This window comes from Salmo salar, chromosome ssa13, assembly GCF_905237065.1.
Source record: "Salmo salar chromosome ssa13, Ssal_v3.1, whole genome shotgun sequence".
Taxonomy (NCBI): domain Eukaryota; kingdom Metazoa; phylum Chordata; class Actinopteri; order Salmoniformes; family Salmonidae; genus Salmo; species Salmo salar.
In genome coordinates this window covers 7,432,632-7,451,086 of record NC_059454.1, presented here as the reverse complement: position 1 = coordinate 7,451,086, position 18,455 = coordinate 7,432,632, and the positions used below count along the sequence as shown (strand labels likewise).

The following is an 18,455-nucleotide window of genomic DNA, read 5'->3' as shown; positions in this document are numbered from 1 at the left end:
CACAGTAGGCACCTATGCCATTACCCTAGTTGGACCAGTATCAGCTGGAGGACCAGACGTGGCTAACAAATAACGTTACACAGTCCTGCATCATAACGAAGTTACTATTAGCCTACAGCTAACATTATCAAAGAGGATGTAAGCAAAAAATGCTAATCTCAGTAGCATTTGAGGTGACACCAGTGGTGGAAAAAGTACTAAATTGTCATACTTGAGTAAAAGTAAAGATACCTTAATAGAAAATTACTTTAAAAAGTATGACTCAGTTCCCACCATCTTGCGTATATCCCACCATCTTTAACGTTACACAGAACTGCTTCATAACTAACTAAGATACTGACTGTGACTTTCTAACTAAGATACTGACTGTGTCTTTCTAACTAAGATACTGACTGTGTCTTTCTAACTAAGATACTGACTGTGTCTTTCTAACTAAGATACTGACTGTGTCTTTCTAACTAAGATACTGACTGTGTCTTTCTAACTAAGATACTGACTGTGTCTATAAGATACTGACTGGTTTCCAATCAGAGGCAGCTGTCCATCGTTGTCTCTGATTGGGAACCATACTTAGGCAGCCCTTTTTCCCTCCTTGAGTTGTGGGATCTTGTTTTTGTGTAGCTGCCTTTGAGCAGCCCCAGAACATCACGTTTCTTTCTGTTTATCCTGTTTATTGTTTTGTTCGGTTTCACTTCCAAATAAAGGATGTGGAATTACCGGCCCGCTGCGCCTTGGCTTATTTATGACAGGGAGTTTGAGGACAGTGATCGTGACACTAAGATACTGATTGTGTCTTTCTAATTAAGATACTGACTGTGTCTTTCTAATTAAGATACTGACTGTGTCTTTATAACTAAGATACTGACTGTGTCTTTATAACTAAGATACTGATTGTGTCTTTCTAACTAAGATACTGACTGTGTCTTTCTAACTAAGATACTGACTGTGTCTTTCTAACTAAGATACTGACTGTGTCTTTCTAACTAAGATACTGACTGTGTCTTTCTAACTAAGATACTGACTGTGTCTTTCTAACTAAGATACTGACTGTGTCTTTCTAACTAAGATACTGACTGTGTCTTTCTAACTAAGATACTGACTGTGTCTTTCTAACTAAGATACTGACTGTGTCTTTCTAACTAAGATACTGACTGTGTCTTTCTAATTAAGATACTGACTGTGTCTTTATAACTAAGATACTGACTGTGTCTTTATAACTAAGATACTGACTGTGTCTTTATAACTAAGATACTGACTGTGTCTTTCTAATTAAGATACTGACTGTGTCTTTCTAACTAAGATACTGTGTCTTTCTAACTAAGATACTGACTGTGTCTTTCTAACTAAGATACTGACTGTGTCTTTCTAACTAAGATACTGACTGTGTCTTTCTAACTAAGATACTGACTGTGTCTTTCTAACTAAGATACTGACTGTGTCTTTCTAACTAAGATAATTAATGTGTCTTTCTAACTAAGATACTGACTGTGTCTTTCTAACTAAGATACTGACTGTGTCTTTCTAATTAAGATACTGACTGTGTCTTTCTAATTAAGATACTGACTGTGTCTTTATAACTAAGATACTGACTGTGTCTTTCTAACTAAGATACTGACTGTGTCTTTCTAACTAAGATACTGACTGTGTCTTTCTAACTAAGATACTGACTGTGTCTTTCTTGAACTGCGCTGTTGGTTAAGGGCTTGTTAAGTCAGCATTTCACGGTAAGTTCTACTACACCTGTTGTATTCAGCATTTCACGGTAAGGTACCTGTTGTATTCAGCATTTCACTGTAAGGTACCTGTTGTATTCAGCATTTCACGGTAAGGTACCTGTTGTATTCAGAATTTCACTGTAAGGTACCTGTTGTATTCAGCATTTCACTGTAAGGTACCTGTTGTATTCAGCATTTCACGGTAAGGTACCTGTTGTATTCAGAATTTCACTGTAAGGTACCTGTTGTATTCAGCATTTCACGGTAAGGTACCTGTTGTATTCAGCATTCCACGGTAAGGTACCTGTTGTATTCAGCATTTCACGGTAAGGTACCTGTTGTATTCAGAATTTCACTGTAAGGTACCTGTTGTATTCAGCATTTCACGGTAAGGTACGTGTTGTATTCAGCATTTCACGGTAAGGTACCTGTTGTATTCAGCATTTCATGGCAAGGTCTACACCTGTTGTATTCAGCATTTCACTGTAAGGCACCTGTTGTATTCAGCATTTCACAGTAAGGTCTACTACACCTGTTGTGTTCAGTATTTCACAGTAAGGTCTACTACACCTGTTGTGTTCAGTATTTCACAGTAAGGTCTACTACACCTGTTGTATTCAGCATTTCACAGTAAGGTCTACACCTTTGTATTCAGCATTTCACTGTAAGGTACCTGTTGTATTCGGCGCATGTGACAAATAATGTTTTATTAGATTTTGTCCCAAATGGAACCATATTCCCATATAGCTCAGGTCAAAAGCAGTACGCTATATAGGATCATGGTGCCATTTGGGAAGCAACCACTGTCTTTTGCCAACAGCCAACAGCCAACAGGTAACAGCTAACGTTACACTGTGCTACTCTATAAGGCTGAGTCTTTCTGTTTCACCTATCTTTTAATGAGGGGAAGTTAAGGAGACTATCATTTAAAGAGAGAAAATGTTCACAACAGCAACAACAACTTCTCTCACAGTGGGGAGAAAAAAAGTAAAGTTGTGCTTTAGTCATTATTCTCAGAACCAGAGCTGCTATAGATATACACAGTCATGACATTACTAGGACCGTGTCCCAAAATGGAGCGGAATCCCCTGTACAGTGTACTTCTTTTGACCCCTCTGGAACTGCTTCTATCTACGTCCCAATGGTAGCCTATTCCCTAAGGGCCCTGGTCAAAAGTAGTGCCCTATTTAGGGAACCTGGTTCCATTTAGGATGCAGCATAACTCACTATCTCAAGTGGAAAAACCAACTCTGAGCCAGGCCCAGTATGCATGGGAACGAGTCAACTGAAAAAAACAACTCTGACCCAGGCTGTCATAAACGTCGTATTGAGTGGACCAAAATGCAGCGGGTATGTGAATGCTCATCTTCTTCTACAAAACACGGAAAGAAAACAACGACGAAAAACAGTCCTGTAAGGTACTATGACTATACATGGAAACAACCACCCACAAAACACAAGCTGAAAACCCCTACTTAAATATGGCCTCCAATTAGAGTCAACGAAGAACAGCTGCCTCCAATTGAAGGCCAAACCAAAACCCTGAACATAGAAATAGAACTAGAAATACAAACATAGAAATACATGACATAGAACAGTACCCCAAAATCCCAACAACACAAAACAAACACACCCCTGCCACGTCCTGACCATACTACAATAACAAAATGACCCCTTTACTGGTCAGGACGTGACCCAGGCCCAGCATACATGGGAAAGAGTCAACTGGAAAAACCAACTCTGACCCAGTATGCACGGGAAAGAGTCAATTGGAAAAACCAACTCTGACCCAGGCCCAGTATGCACGGGAAAGTGTCAACTGGAAAAGTGAAACAATGCCAGTGATTCCTGGTGCTTTATAATGCGCCTAGAGTAAACATGTTCACTCCTTTTCTGGAGAAGAGCCAGATCTGGGTTCTCACGGCTCGTTTATTCACTTTGGCTTGCAGCTTGAATAGTATTGAGTCAAAGAACAGCTTTAATGCTCAAGAAAAGATGGAGTCATAGTACTACTGAAGGGGCAGAGCAGGCAGGTGGTCTTCCTATCTTTTGTGGGAACATCCTATGGTGCCATGGCATTGTAAATACTGTCCCACCAATGACTAACTCCAAGACTAATGACCAAAGGGGTCCTTCTCCCTCTCGCTCTCTCTCTCTCTCACACAGTCACTTTGTCAAAATATATATATACACAGTGCCTTCAGAAAAGTATTCAGACCCCTTGACTTTTACCACATTTTGTTATGTTACAACCTTATTCTAAAGTTCTTTAAATACATGTTAATCCTCAGCAATCTACACACAAAGCGAAAAACAGGTTTTTAGAAATGTTTGGAAATGTATTTAAAAAAAAATACAAAACAGTATATACCTTATCTACGTAAGTATTCAGACCCTTTTGCTATGAGACTTGATATTGAGCTCAGGTGCATCCTGTTTCCATTGATCATCCTTGAGATGTTTCTACAACTTGATTGGAGTCCACCTGTTGTAAATTCAGTTGATTGGACATGATTTGGAAAGGCACACATCTGTCTATATAAAGGTCCCACAGTGGACAGTACATGTCAGAGCAAAAACCAAGCAATGAGGTCGAAGGAGCTCCGAGACAGGATTGTGTCGAGGCACAGATCTGGGGAAGGGTACTAAAACATTTCTACAGCATTGAAGGTCTCCAAGAACACAGTGGTGTCCATCATTCTTAAACGGAAGAAGTTTGGAACCAAGACTCTTCCTAGATCTGGCAGCCTGGCCAAACTGAGCAATCGGTGGAGAAGGGCCTTGGTCAGGAAGGTGACCAAGAACCCGATGGTCACACTGACAGAGCTCTAGAGTTCCTCTGTGGAGATGGGAGACCCTTCCAGAAAGACAACAATCTCTGCAGCACACCACCAATCAGGCCTTTATGGTAGTGTGACCAGATGGAAGCAACTCCTCAGTAAAAAGCACATGACAGCCTGCTTGGAGTTTGCCAAAAGGCACCTAAAGACTCTCAGACCATGAGAAACAAGATTCTCTGGTCTGATGAAACCAAGTTTCAACTCTGGCCTGAATGCAAAGCGTCACGTCTGGAGGAAACCTGGCACCATCCCTATGGTGAAGCATGGTGGTGGCAGCATCATGCTATGGGGATGTTTTTCAGCGTCAGGGACTGGGATACTAGTCAGGATTGAGGCAAAGATGAATGGAGCATAGTACAGAGAGATCCTTGATGAAAACCTGCTCCAGAGCGCTCAGGACCTCAGACTGTGGCAAAGGTTCAACTTCCAACAGGACAACGACCCTAAGCACTGTTGGATTCGACATTTTGAACATTGAGATATTAAAGACATGGTAGATCAGACGCATAGTATATTAAGGAGTGAGATCTGTAGAAAGACAGAGTGGCTGTGAAATGTGCTGGGTGGATGGGAGGAGATCAAAGGATTGCTTTAGGGGAGACAGATGTTCATCTGTGGACTATTAGAAGGAGGGGGTGAGGTCAGATCCCCTGAAGGGAGTAATAAAGGTTTACTACCCTTTAACTGTGGAACCATGAGATACAAGGATTGGAGAGAAGGAGAAGTGTCTTATGGGGGATATATATATACCTGTGATGGTGAGAAATGTTGGGTTGTCTGAATTACAGCTGTACAGAACCTCTGGGAAGAATTAAACTTGGTTAAAGCTTCTCTAGTGTCCGTGAGTTATTTACTCTGAAAAATAAGAACCTAACAGCACACTGCCAAGACAACGCAGGAGTGGTTTCAGGACAAGTCTCTGAATGTCCTTGAGTGGCCCAGCCAGAGCCCGGACTTGAACCCGATTCGAACATCTCCGGAGAGACCTGAAAAATAGCTATGCAGCGACGCTCCCCATCCAACCTGACAGAGCTTGAGAAAATCTGACTGTAATGTAAACAAAATGTGGAAAAAGTCAAAAAGGTCTGAATACTTTCCGAATGCACTGCATACTAGCCATCATTGCTAGTAGCGTGCAGCACCATCACCGATCTGTCTCCTCCTGCGAACTCCTTCCTCACCACCCGTCCTAGACAGCATAGATAATCTATGTGATTTATTCATTCATTTATAGTACAGCTTTGCCTCTTCCTCTGTGATCCAGAAATACTTTTAAGAAATTATGAGTACCGGTATTTTTGTGGTATTTTTTTTGTCTGAGCATAGCTAACAAAGACCAGGCAACCTCTTCCTCCTCACATTACCAAAATCCTTCCTGCCGTGTTTGATTGACAGGTTTAACACAACCAAAAACGCAAGGAGGAAAACGAAATAGCAAAATTAAGCATTGCGATTGATTAATCGAATCTGATTGATCATTTTGAATTTTGACAGTCTTAAACCACACAGAGTATGTCAAATAATTGTCAATTACCAACTGAGAATAATTGTTCTTTTTTGTCACAACAAGGAAATGAAAAGTTAAATATTAAGCATTAACATTCGATGTTTAAATGTGTCAGCGTTGTACTGGATAGTATCATGGAAATGAAATAATAAAACACATTTTGCTATGTCTTTTTCAAATTGGCAGGCGTTACGTTAAGTCAATCATGAAAATTATAATGCAATGTATTACTTTGAATGAGAATTTTGTCACAAAAAAACCCGACGATTTTCCATTTAGGAAAAGGAATTGCAGCAAACATCATATTTATCATTTACCCATTGGAATTTAAGACTGAATTAAGTCATTCATAGATTTCCATAGGGTTGTGGGTCGAAAACTGAAATTTTTATTTCAGTTCGCTACCTGAATTGACTGAACTGAAATGGAATTGATCCCAACGCTGCCGGGACGAGCCTTCCCTGTGGATCAGTTGGTAGAGCATGGTGTTTGCAACGCCAGGGTTGTGGGTTCGATTCCCACGGGGGGCCAGTACAAAAAAAAAAAAATATATATATATATATATATAAAAAATGTATGAAATGTGTATTCACTACTGTTAGTCGCTCTGGATAAGAGCATCTGCTAAATGACTAAAATGTAAATGTAAAATGGAACGTGAGAGGCATAGCAACGAACTACTCTAAGAATTGTGTTCTGTTGATTGGGAGTGTGGGAACCACTTATGAGTCCATATTTTGTTTTGTTCAAGCCAAGCAATGACATGCCAGGCAGTGTATAACAGTGACAGGATACTCGTAAGTCTCTTTAAAACCATAATAATAGCCTGCAGCAGTGACTAAACACCTCCCTCTGCAACTGGATCCTGGACTTCCTGACAGGACGTCCCCAGGTGATAAGGGTAGGTAACGACACATCTGCCACGCTGATCCTCAACACAGGGGGCCCCTCAGGGGTGCGTGCTCAGTACCCTCCTGTATAATTAAGTTTGCTGACGAAAACAACGGTGTTAGGCCCGATCACCGACGACGACGACCCACTAGGCTGATTTAATAGTAGACCCAGCAGTAGAACAGAGCGAGGTAACAGGTGATCATATAGGTCCTCTGTCTGAAGGGTTAGCCAGGTAACTAGTGGATTCACGCTTTACTATGCTTCCCGTGACCTGACCTGAGAAACCAAAGTCAAAACGAGAAAGACATTCAGCATCTCTGGGACCAAAGGATGTGTTTTTTTTTCTTTAGTATTAACATGGATGTACAGGTTAACTGTCAACATTATGGAAACAGCTGAGTAAATGAGGGATACAAAAGTGTATTGAAGGAAGGCGCTTCTACACATGCGTGTTTCTGAGATAATTAATCAATTAACATCCCATAATGCTTATTGTCATGTATAAAATGCTAGACAGGCCATTATTTTTGGCCATAGAGTGCCAAACCAATGGCGTTCCAGACACTAGTAGAATCTATGCCAAGGTGCATTGAAGCTGTTCTGGTTGGTGATGGCCCAACGCCCTATAAAGACACTTCATGTTGGTGTTTCCTTTATTTTGGCAGTTGCATGCATATTCCTCATTGGTATTAAAGGCCTACTGTGTGATAGTTACAGTAGACTTTGATCATGTCAATGAATGGTATTGCAGCGTATATAAGGCCTAGTCCTCATCAAAACCCTGAACTGGATCTTTGTTCAAGCACCTCTGGGTTGGACAGAAGGCACAGAGACAGTGTATTTTAAAGGATAAAGGACACTGTCGCCATTTCTTCCTCCAAACACAGGAAGTTCTGTGGGAGAAGGAGGAAATGCTTCAGGAAGGGCAGCCTCGAGGAGTAGGGCTCTTGAAATGAGTATGTTCACACCTGCTGCCTTGCGTGTCGTACTGTCTCATGTTCTTGATGAAGTGGACCTTCTTCACAGGGCGAGGTCTGGGAGAGCCCGACAGGTTCCGAGTCCGACTGTAGGGGGGAGGAAGGGGGAGTGGGGGAGGGATGAGGGGGAGGGAAGCAAGAGAGAGGGGAGGAGGGAGGCAAGAGAGAGGGAAGGAGGGAGAAAGAGAGAGAGAGAGAGAGAGGGAAGGAGGGAGAGAGAGGGAAGGAGGGAGAAAGCGAGAGGGAAGGATGGAGAGAGAGAGAGAGAGAGAGAGGGAAGGAGGGAGAGAGAGGGAAGGAGGGAGAAAGAGAGGGAAGGAGGGTGAAAGAGAGAGGGAAGGAGGGAGAAAGAGAGAGGGAAGGAGGGAGGCAAGAGAGAGGGAAGGAGGGAGAAAGAGAGAGGGAAGGAGGGAGGCAAGAGAGAGGGAAGGAGGGAGAAAGAGAGAGGGAAGGAGGGAGGCAAGAGAGAGGGAAGGAGGGAGGGAGAAAGAGAGAGGGAAGGAGGGAGGGAGAAAGAGAGAGGGAAGGAGGGAGGGAGAAAGAGAGAGGGAAGGAGGGAGGGAGAAAGAGAGAGGGAAGGAGGGAGGGAAGAGAGAGGGAAGGAGGGAGGCAAGAGAGAGGGAAGGAGGGAGAGAGAGAGAGAGAGGGAAGGAGGGAGAGAGAGGGAAGGAGGGAGAGAGAGGGAAGGAGGGAGAGAGAGGGAAGGAGGGAGGCCAAGAGAGAGGGAAGGATGGAGAGAGAGAGAGAAAGAGGGAAGGAGGGAGGGAGAAAGAGTGAGGGAAGGAGGGAGGCAAGAGAGAGAGAGAGAGGGAAGGAGGGAGGGAGGGAGAGAGAGGGAAGGAGGGAGGGAGAGAGAGGGAAGGAGGGAGAAAGAGAGAGGGACAGAGGGAGGCAAGAGAGAGGGAAGGATGGATGGAGAGAGAGAGAGAGAGAGAGGGAAGGAGGGAGAAAGAGAGAGGGAAGGAGGGAGGCAAGAGAGAGGGAAGGAGGGAGGCAAGAGAGAGTGAAGGATGGAGAGAGAGAGAGAGTGAAGGAGGGAGAAAGAGAGAGAGTGAAGGAGGGAGAAAGAGAGAGGGAAGGAGGGTGAAAGAGAGAGGGAAGGAGGGAGGCAAGAGAGAGGGAAGGAGGGAGAGAGAGAGAGGGAAGGAGGGAGAGAGAGAGAGAGAGGGAAGGAGGGAGAGAGAGAGAGAAGTACAGTTAGTCATGAAACACAGACACAAGCGACTCCCCAGTTTCCAGTCCCAACAGTCACCAATCATCATAGTAAACAAAAACTGCTAATGACAGTGGCTGAATCCAAGCCTTTGTTACTGTGATGAAACGCATGCAGCGATCAGGGAGCAGTCAACCAGTGATCACTGTCTGGGGTCTGTCACTTTCACCTTTCCCACCTTTATTATTCCACCATAGATCTTGCTCCTCTCTCTTTGGTCACAAATCTGTTTTCATTCCCTAACACTGTGAGAAGATGGTCGAGCTTTCAAGCTGTATTATGTTACACTACATGGCCATTAGTATGTGGACACCACTTCAAATGAGTGGATTAAGCTATTTCATTCTCACCCATTGCTGACAGGTGTATAAACTCGAGCATAGAGCCATGCAATCTCCATAGCCAAACTGGGGGGCTTAAGGGAAATCTTAACGCTACAGCATACAATAACATTCTAGACGATTCTGTGCTTCCAACTTTGTGGAAACAGTTTGTGGAAGGCCCTTTCCTGTTTCAGTATGACAATGTCCCCGTGCACAAAGCGAGGTCAATACAGAAATGGTTTGTTGAGATCGGTGTGGAAGAACTTGACTGACCTGCACAGAGCCCTGACCTCAACTCCACTGAACACCATTGGGATGAATTGAAACGCAGACTGCGAGCCAGGCCTAATTGCCCAACATCAGTGCCCGAGCTCACTAATGCTCTTGTGGCTGAATGGAAGCCCCCGCAGCAATGTTCCAACATCTAGTGGAAAGCCTTCCCAGAAGAGTGGAGGCTGTTATAGCAACCATGATATTGAAATGTTCGATGAGCAGGTGTCCACATACTGTGTAGTGTACATGTGGCCTATATACAAGGACTCTGAATGTTTATTACCATAATTCAAACCAAATAAGTAAGTGGATAAGAAAACGCTGAATGGGAAAAGTTTAGATTTGAGCAGAAATCTGTGGGAGTGCTGATGATGCTGATGTCACAGCGATTATCATCTCAACTGAAGTTACATAAGAATAATAGAGCCAGTGTACATCTCTGTGTGTCTCTCTCTGTGTGTCTCTGCGTGGCGCTCTCTCTGCGTGGCGCTCTCTCTGCGTGGCTCTCTCTCTGCGTGGCTCTCTCTCTGCGTGGCTCTCTCTCTGCGTGGCTCTCTCTCTGCGTGGCTCTCTCTCTGCGTGGCTCTCTCTCTGCGTGGCTCTCTCTCTCTCTCTGCGTGGCTCTCTCTCTGCGTGGCTCTCTCTCTGCGTGGCTCTCTCTCTCTCTGCGTGGCTCTCTCTGCGTGGCTCTCTCTGCGTGGCTCTCTCTGCGTGGCTCTCTCTGCGTGGCTCTCTCTGCGTGGCTCTCTATCTCTCTGCGTGGCTCTCTATCTCTCTGCGTGGCTCTCTCTCAATTCAATTTAAGGGGATTTATTGGCATGAGAAACAAAATGTTTACATTGCCAAAACAAATAAGATAATAAATAAAAGTTCTCTCTCTCTCCATCCTCCCCCTCTCTCTATCCTCCCCTCTCTCTATCCTCACCTCTCTCTCTCCATCCTCCCCCTCTCTCTCTCTCCATCCCTCTCTCCATCCTCTCTCCATCCTCCCTCTCACTCCATCCTCCCTCTCACTCCATCCTCCCCTCTCACTCCATCCTCCCCTCTCTCTCCATCCTTCCCTCTCTCTCTCTCCATCCTCCCCCCCTCCATCCTCCCCTCTCTCTTCCATCCTCCCCCTCTCTCCATCCTCCTCCCTCTCTCCATCCTCCCTCCATCCTCCCCCCTCTCTCTCTCTCTCTCTCTATCCCCCTCTCCCTCTCTCTCCATCCTCTCCCTCTCTCTCCATCCTCCCCCTCTCTCTCCATCCTCCCCCCTCTCTCTCCATCCTCCCCCCTCTCGCTCCATCCTCCCCTCTCTTTCTCCATCCCTCTATCTGCATCCTCCCCCCCTCACTCCATCCTCCCCCCTCACTCCATCCTGCCCTCTCACTCCATCCTGCCCTCTCTCCATCCTTACCCCTCTCTCCATCCTTCCCCCTCTCTCCATCCTTCCCCCTCTCTCCATCCTTCCCTCTCTCTCCACCCTCCCCTCTCTCTCTCCACCCTACCCTCTCTCCATCCTACCCTCTCTCTCTCTCCATCCTACCCTCTCTCTCTCCATCCTACCCTCTCTCTCTCTCCATTTCTCTCCCTAATCCCCTCTCTCTCTATCCATCCATCCCTCTCTCTCTCTCTCCATCCCCCCCTCTCTCTCCTTCCCCTCTCTCTCCCTCCCTTCCTCTCCATCCTCCCCAACTCTTCCACCCCCCTCTCTCCATCAATATCCCTTCTCCCCCTCTCCCTCTCATTCCCCTAACCAGTACTGTCTGGTGAGTTTTGGGTCCTGCATTTAGTCTAAATGCAGGGGAGAGAGGGAGAGACTCAAAGCAGATGTTTATCTCTCTACTTGCAGATGTGAGAAAAAAGAACATTGAAATAGGAGGTACTCCTCTTATTACAGCTGGGTAGCTTGAGGCAGCCATCATATTACATTTAACATTAACATTTACGTCATTTAGCAGACGCTCTTATCCAGAGCGACTTACAGTAGTGAATGCATACATTTCATACAATTTCATACATTTTTTTTTTTTTTTTTTTGTATCTGTGCTGGCCCCCCGTGGGAATCGAACCCACAACCCTGGTGTTGCAAACACCATGCTCTACCAACTGAGCTACAGGGAAGGCTATTACAGCTGGGTAGCTTGAGGCAGCAGCCCTCTTATTACAGCTGGGTAGCTTGAGGCAGCCATCATATTACAGCTGGTTAGCTTGAGGCAGCAGCCCTCTTATTACAGCTGGGTAGCTTGAGGCAGCAGCCCTCTTATTACAGCTGGGTAGCTTGAGGCAGCAGCCCTCTTATTACAGCTGGGTAGCTTGAGGCAGCAGCCCTCTTATTACAGCTGGGTAGCTTGAGGCAGCAGCCCTCTTATTACAGCTGGGTAGCTTGAGGCAGCAGCCCTCTTATTACAGCTGGGTAGCTTGAGGCAGCAGCCCTCTTATTACAGCTGGGTAGCTTGAGGCAGCCATCATATTACAGCTGGGTAGCTTGAGGCAGCAGCCCTGGTATTACAGCTGGGTAGCTTGAGGCAGCAGCCTTCTTTTTACAGCTGGGTCGCTTGAGGCAGCAGCCCTGGTATTACAGCTGGGTAGCTTGAGGCAGCAGCCCTGGTATTACAGCTAGGTAGCTTGAGGCAGCCATCATATTACAGCTGGGTAGCTTGAGGCAGCAGCCCTGGTATTACAGCTAGGTAGCTTGAGGCAGCCCTCTTATTACAGCTGGGTCGCTTGAGGCAGCAGCCCTGGTATTACAGCTGGGTAGCTTGACACAGCAGGCTGCTTATTAATGCTAGAATTTTGTAACGTTTGTGTGGGACAGGTGGAAAATAGGGATGCACGATATATCGGTGAACACATCAGAATCGGCCGATATTAGCTAAAATTGCCAACATCGGTATCGGCCCGATGTCTTGTTTAACACCGATGTCAAAGCACCCGTGCATACCTACATAACGTAGGTACATGACGTAATGACGCCACGTAAAATGTTGCTCTACACGTGCAACACAGCATTCCTAACCTAGACCACAATGTCTGCTGTGTGGATCAAGCAGTCAACAAGTCCAGCAGTCATTTGAAAACAATGACCAGTAGAAACTGCAGTCATTTTCATTATTCTTAGCAATGATTTAGGAATCCTTGTGAGTAAATATTAGCTAGGTTGCCACTTGTTGTTCGCCTACTGAAATTGAACTTCAGTTAATGAAAATAAATAGCTAGCCAGCTACTTAACCCTGTTGCCCAAAGCTAACGTTATAAGCAGCCAGCTAGCTTCATCTGGCTAGTGAGGCTCGACGGGACTTGGTTGTGTGTTGTGTAGCTGGCCACATTAAGGATTAGGCACAATCGTGGAATTTGCGGTTTGCCTTCAAAATAAAAGCATGTAATTAACAGTGCTACAAATGAATACAAATAGTAGAATTATGCCATACTTTTATTTTGAAGGCTGACCGCAAAGTCCACTATTGTGGCTAATCCTAATTGTGGCTAGCTTCACATAGATGGTCCGATTAATCAAATAAGAACTGTTTTATAAATTAGCTAGCTAACTATAGCTACTGAAACAGATGTCGTTTTGCTATGTTTTGGGGGAAGAACATTGTTTGTATCCATGAGCTCGCTAGCTTTTTTTATGACCAGCATTGTAGGTGCGCGAGACAACTTCACCAGCATCATAGCATATGTATTGATGAATCACTGTGACATAAAATGCGGGTGATATTGTAATCAATGTGTAATAACTAGAGGTCGACCGATTATGATTTTTCAACAACGATACCGATTATTGGAGGACCAAAAAAACCGATACGAATTAATCGTCCGATATATATATATATATATATATATATATGTGCATCCTCCCCCCTCCTCTTTCAAAAACACAGTGTCGGAGAAGAATGTAAAAGTGCAATATGTGCCATGTAAAAAAGCTAACTATTAAGTTCCTTGCTCAGAACATGAGAACATATGAAAGCTGGTGGTTCCATTTAACATGAGTCTTCAATATTCCCAGTTAAGAAGTGTGGAACCATTCCGTATTTTATTGAACGGGTGGCAACCCTAAGTCTAAATATTGCTGTTACATTGCACAACCTTCAATGTTATGTCATAATTATGTAAAATTCGGACAAATTAATTACGGTCTTTGTTAGGAAGAAATGGTCTTCACACAGTTCGCAACGAGTCAGGCGGCCCAAACTGCTGCATATACCCTGACTCTGCTTGTACTGAACGAAAGAAGTGACACAATTTCCCTCGTTAATATTGCCCGCTAACATGAATTTCTTATAACTAAATATCCAGGTTTAAAAAAATATAATTCTGTGTATTGATTTTAAGAAAGGCATTGATGTTTATGGTTAGGTACATTTGTGCAACGATTGTGTTTTTTTTCGTGAATGCGCTTTTGTTAAATCATCACCCGTTTGGCGAAGTAGGCTGTGATTCGATGATAAATTAACAGGCACCGCATTGATTATATGCAACGCAGGACAAGCTAGTTAAACTAGTAATATCATCAACCATGTGTAGTTAACTAGTGATTATGTTAAGATTGATCGTTTTTTATAAGATACGTTTAATGCTAGCTAGCAACTTACCTTGGCTCCTTGCAGCTACAAGGTCCTTTTAATGCTGCACTCGCGTAACAGGTGGTCAGCCTGCCACGCAGTCTCCTTGTGGATTGCAATGTAATCGGTCATAATCGGCGTCCAAAAATGCCGATTACCGATTGTTATGAAAACTTGAAATCGGCCCTAATTAATTGGCCATGCTGATTAATTGGTCAACCTCTACTCTGAATCAATTATATACATTTGGGGACAGGCGAAAAGCATTAAACATTAATGGCTTACTTCTTTTCACTCTGTCATTTAGGTTAGTATTCTGGTGTAACTACAATGTTGTTGATCCACCCTCAGTTTTGTCCTATCACAGCCATTAAACTCTGTAAGGGTTTTAAAGTCACCATTGGCCTCATGGTGAAATCCCTGAGCAGTTTCTTTCCTCTCCGGCAACTGAGTAACACCGTACCCAAACCGGCCGCACCAGTGCAACATCGTGCGCAAATTGATTTTGTCCACCCCACACAAAACGCAATCACAAAACGCAGGCTGAAATATCAAAGCAAACTCTGAGCCAATTACTGTATGTGGGAACTCCTTCAAGACTGGAAAACCATTCCAGGTGAAGCTGGTTGAGAGAATGCCAAGAGTGTACAAAGCTGTCATCAAGGCAAAGGGTGGCTATTTGAAGAATCTGATATAAAATATATTTTGATTTGTTTAACACTTTTTTGGTTACTACATGATTCCATATCTGTTATTTCATAGTTTTGATGTATTCACTGTTATTCTACAATGTAGAAAATAGTAAAAATAAAGAAAAACCCTTGAATGAGGGTAGTATATATATAGCTGTAACCCTAAGACATCCCTCTGTAATCTCTCTCTCTCTCCCTCCTCTCCTCTTCACCCTCTTTCTCTCCCTCATCCCCCTCCCCCTCCTCCACCCTCTCTCTCTCCCTCCCTCTTCTATCTTTGCCTCTTTCCCTGTCTCCCCTTCACTCTCTTTCCCTCTCTCATTCCCCCTCCCCCTCCCCCATCCTCTCTCTCTCCCTCCCCCTTCTATCTTTGCCTCTCTCCCTGTCTCCCCTTCACTCTCTTTCCCTCCCTCATCCACCCTCTCTCTCTCCCTCCCTGCCCCTTCTATCTTGGCCTCTCTCCCTGTCTCCCCTTCACTCTCCATCCCCCACCCCCTCATCCACCCCCCCCTCTCTCTCTCTCTCCCTCCCCCTTCTATCTTTGCCTCTCTCCCTGTCTCCCCTTCACTCTCCATCCCCCCTCACCCTCCTCCACCCTCTCTCTCTCTCCCTCTTCTCTCTCTCCCTCCCTCTTCTATCTTTGCCTCTTTCCCTGTCTCCCCTTCACTCTCTTTCCCTCTCTCATTCCCCCTCCCCCTCCCCCATCCTCTCTCTCTCTCTCCCTCTTCTATCTTTGCCTCTCTCCCTGTCTCCCCTTCACTCTCCATCCCCCCCTCACCCTCCTCCACCCTCTCTCTTTCTCTGTTGTTTTTAATCAGAGGTACTGAGCTGACTGGGGATCAATGTGCTGATCTTTGTTCAAGGTTTCAGGGGCAGGCAGTCATCAGTCAGGGCTGTGACATCACCGTCCAAGGGCTTTAGCTTTAAATACTTTTAAATCCTTAAGCTAGCCTTTATTGTGGCGCTAGCTTTATGAAGTGCTGTTAGGGCTGGAGTGGTAGCTGCTAGCTTCTCTCTGCCTTAGTAGTTGATTTGGTGCCCTTACACCCCTGCTGTGTAGCACTAGACTAGCTCTATCAGTGCTGTTACTGTAGCCCGTTAGCCGCTAGCTTAAATCAGTACTGTGCCCTCGATGCTGATTGGTGATCTACGACTGTTACTATAAACTTTACTGGTTGCTGATTGCTTGGTCCGATGAATACATTCCAGGCTTCTTGACACCAGGCGCAATATGACACTAACACTGCTGTATGGGTTGGGGTGTTCAGGCACAGTCATTCAGGTCGTCCAGGTACAGTCATTCAGGTCGTCCAGGTACAGTCATTCAGGTCGTCCAGGGACAGTCATTCAGGGACAGTCATTCAGGGACAGTCATTCAGGTCGTCCAGGGACAGTCATTCAGGTCGTCCAGGTACAGTCATTCAGGTCGTCCAGGGACAGTCATTCAGGTCGTCCAGGTACAGTCATTCAGGGACAGTCATTCAGGGACAGTCATTCAGGTCGTCCAGGGACAGTCATTCAGGTCGTCCAGGTACAGTCATTCAGGTCGTCCAGGGACAGTCATTCAGGTCGTCCAGGGACAGTCATTCCGGTCGTCCAGGGACAGTCATTCAGGTCGTCCAGGGACAGTCATTCAGGTCGTCCAGGGACAGTCATTCAGGTCGTCCAGGTACAGTCATTCAGGTCGTCCAGGTACAGTCATTCAGGTCGTCCAGGTACAGTCATTCAGGTCGTCCAGGGACAGTCATTCAGGTCGTCCAGGTACAGTCATTCAGGTCGTCCAGGTACAGTCAAATACACATGGATGAAAGGTGGAGCTGTCTTGCCTTTTTCTCTTTTTGTTATGACTCAGAACGCTACACACTCTTTGTCGTCACAATTGTAATGATTTAACCGACCTCTAATTCCCCGTCTACCAAAGGTTGTACGACATGATGGAAGTGGTTTGTATGCGGTTTATAAAACATTCCATGGTAGAATAGTGGGAAACAGTGAATGGTGAGTTGACCTAATGTCCTCCTGTCAGTATCAGTGTGGAAGTTGAGGCTTAGTAACATCCTCTGATGGGAGATCTAACACTAATTCAGTTGACTGCCAGAGACATACTGAAGATAGTCTACAGCTGAGGAAGGATGATGCTGTGCTGTGCTGTGTGTGTGTGTGTGTGTGTGTGTGTGTGTGTGTGTGTGTGTGTGTGTGTGTGTGTGTGTGTGTGTGTGTGTGTGTGTGTGTGGACTATTCTTGTGGGGACCAGAAGTCTCCAAAATAATACTAAACAAACAAAACGTGACCAACTGCTGTTTCTAGGGGGTTTAGGGGTAAAATTAGAATTAGGTTAAGGGTTAGGATTAGGTTAAGGGTTAGGTTAAGGGTTAGAATTCGGTTAAGGGTTAGAATTAGGTTAAGGGTTAGGTTAAGGGTTAGAATTAGGTTAAGGGTTAGGGTTAGGTTAAGGGTTAGAATTAGGTTAAGGGTTAGGTTAAGGGATAGAATTAGGTTAAGGGTTAGAATTAGGTTAAGGGTTAGAATTAGGTTAAGGGTTAGAATTAGGTTAAAGGTTAGAATTAGGTTAAGGGTTAGGGTTAAGAGCTAGGGTTAGTTTTAGGGTTAGGGTTAAGGTTAGGTTTTTGGGTTAAGGTTAGGAGCTAGAGTTAGGGTTAAGGTTAGGTTAGGGTTAAGGTACAGATTAGGGTTAGGGGTTATGGAAAATATCATTTCTAATGGGACTGAATTGTATGTCCCCACAAGGTTAGCTGCACAAGAATGTGTGCGTGCGTGCTACAGGCTTTTATCTCTGGTATTGTGTTTCCAACTCGAATTACGATAGAAATGATGTACAGAGCATTCAGAAAGTATTGAGACCCCTTGACTTTTTCCACATTTTGTTACGTTACAGCCTTATCCTAAAATAGATTCAGAAAAAAATGAATCCTTATTAATCTACACACAAAACCTCATAATGACATCACAATACCCCATAATGACATCACAATACCCTATAATGACAAAACGCAAAAACAGAAATACCTTATTTACATAAGTATTCAGACACTTTGCTATGAGACTCAAATTGAGCTCAGGTGCATCCTGTTTCCATTGATCATCCTTGTGATGTTTCTACAACTTGATTGGAGTCCACCTGTGGTACATTCAATTGATTGGACATGATTTGGAAAGGCACACACCTGTCTATATAAAGTTCCACAGTTGACAGTGCATGTCAGAGCAAAAACCAAGCCATGACGTCGAAGTAATTGTCCGTAGAGCTCCGAGACAGGATTGTGTTGAGGCACAGATCTGGGGAAGGGTACCAAAACATTTCTACAGCATTGAAGGTCTCCAAGAACACATTGGCCGCCAACATCGTTACATGGAAGAAGTGTGGAGCCACCAAGACTCTTCTTAGAGCTGGCAGCTCGGCCAAACTGAGCAATCGGGAGAGAAGGGCCTTGGTCAGGGAGGTGACCAAGAA

The 18,455-nt window shown here is 44.7% G+C and overlaps 1 protein-coding gene across 1 annotated transcript in view; it reads right to left on the bottom strand.

Moving 5' to 3' along the window:
• Positions 1 to 18,455, bottom strand: part of cables2b (Cdk5 and Abl enzyme substrate 2b) — a 71,311-nt gene that overhangs the window by 35,158 nt on the left and 17,698 nt on the right. Inside the window, exon 2 of the mRNA XM_045692864.1 lies at positions 7,925 to 8,020. Within this exon, the coding sequence (XP_045548820.1) occupies positions 7,925 to 8,020 (96 nt within the window). The remainder of the gene's footprint in view (positions 1 to 7,924; positions 8,021 to 18,455) is intronic.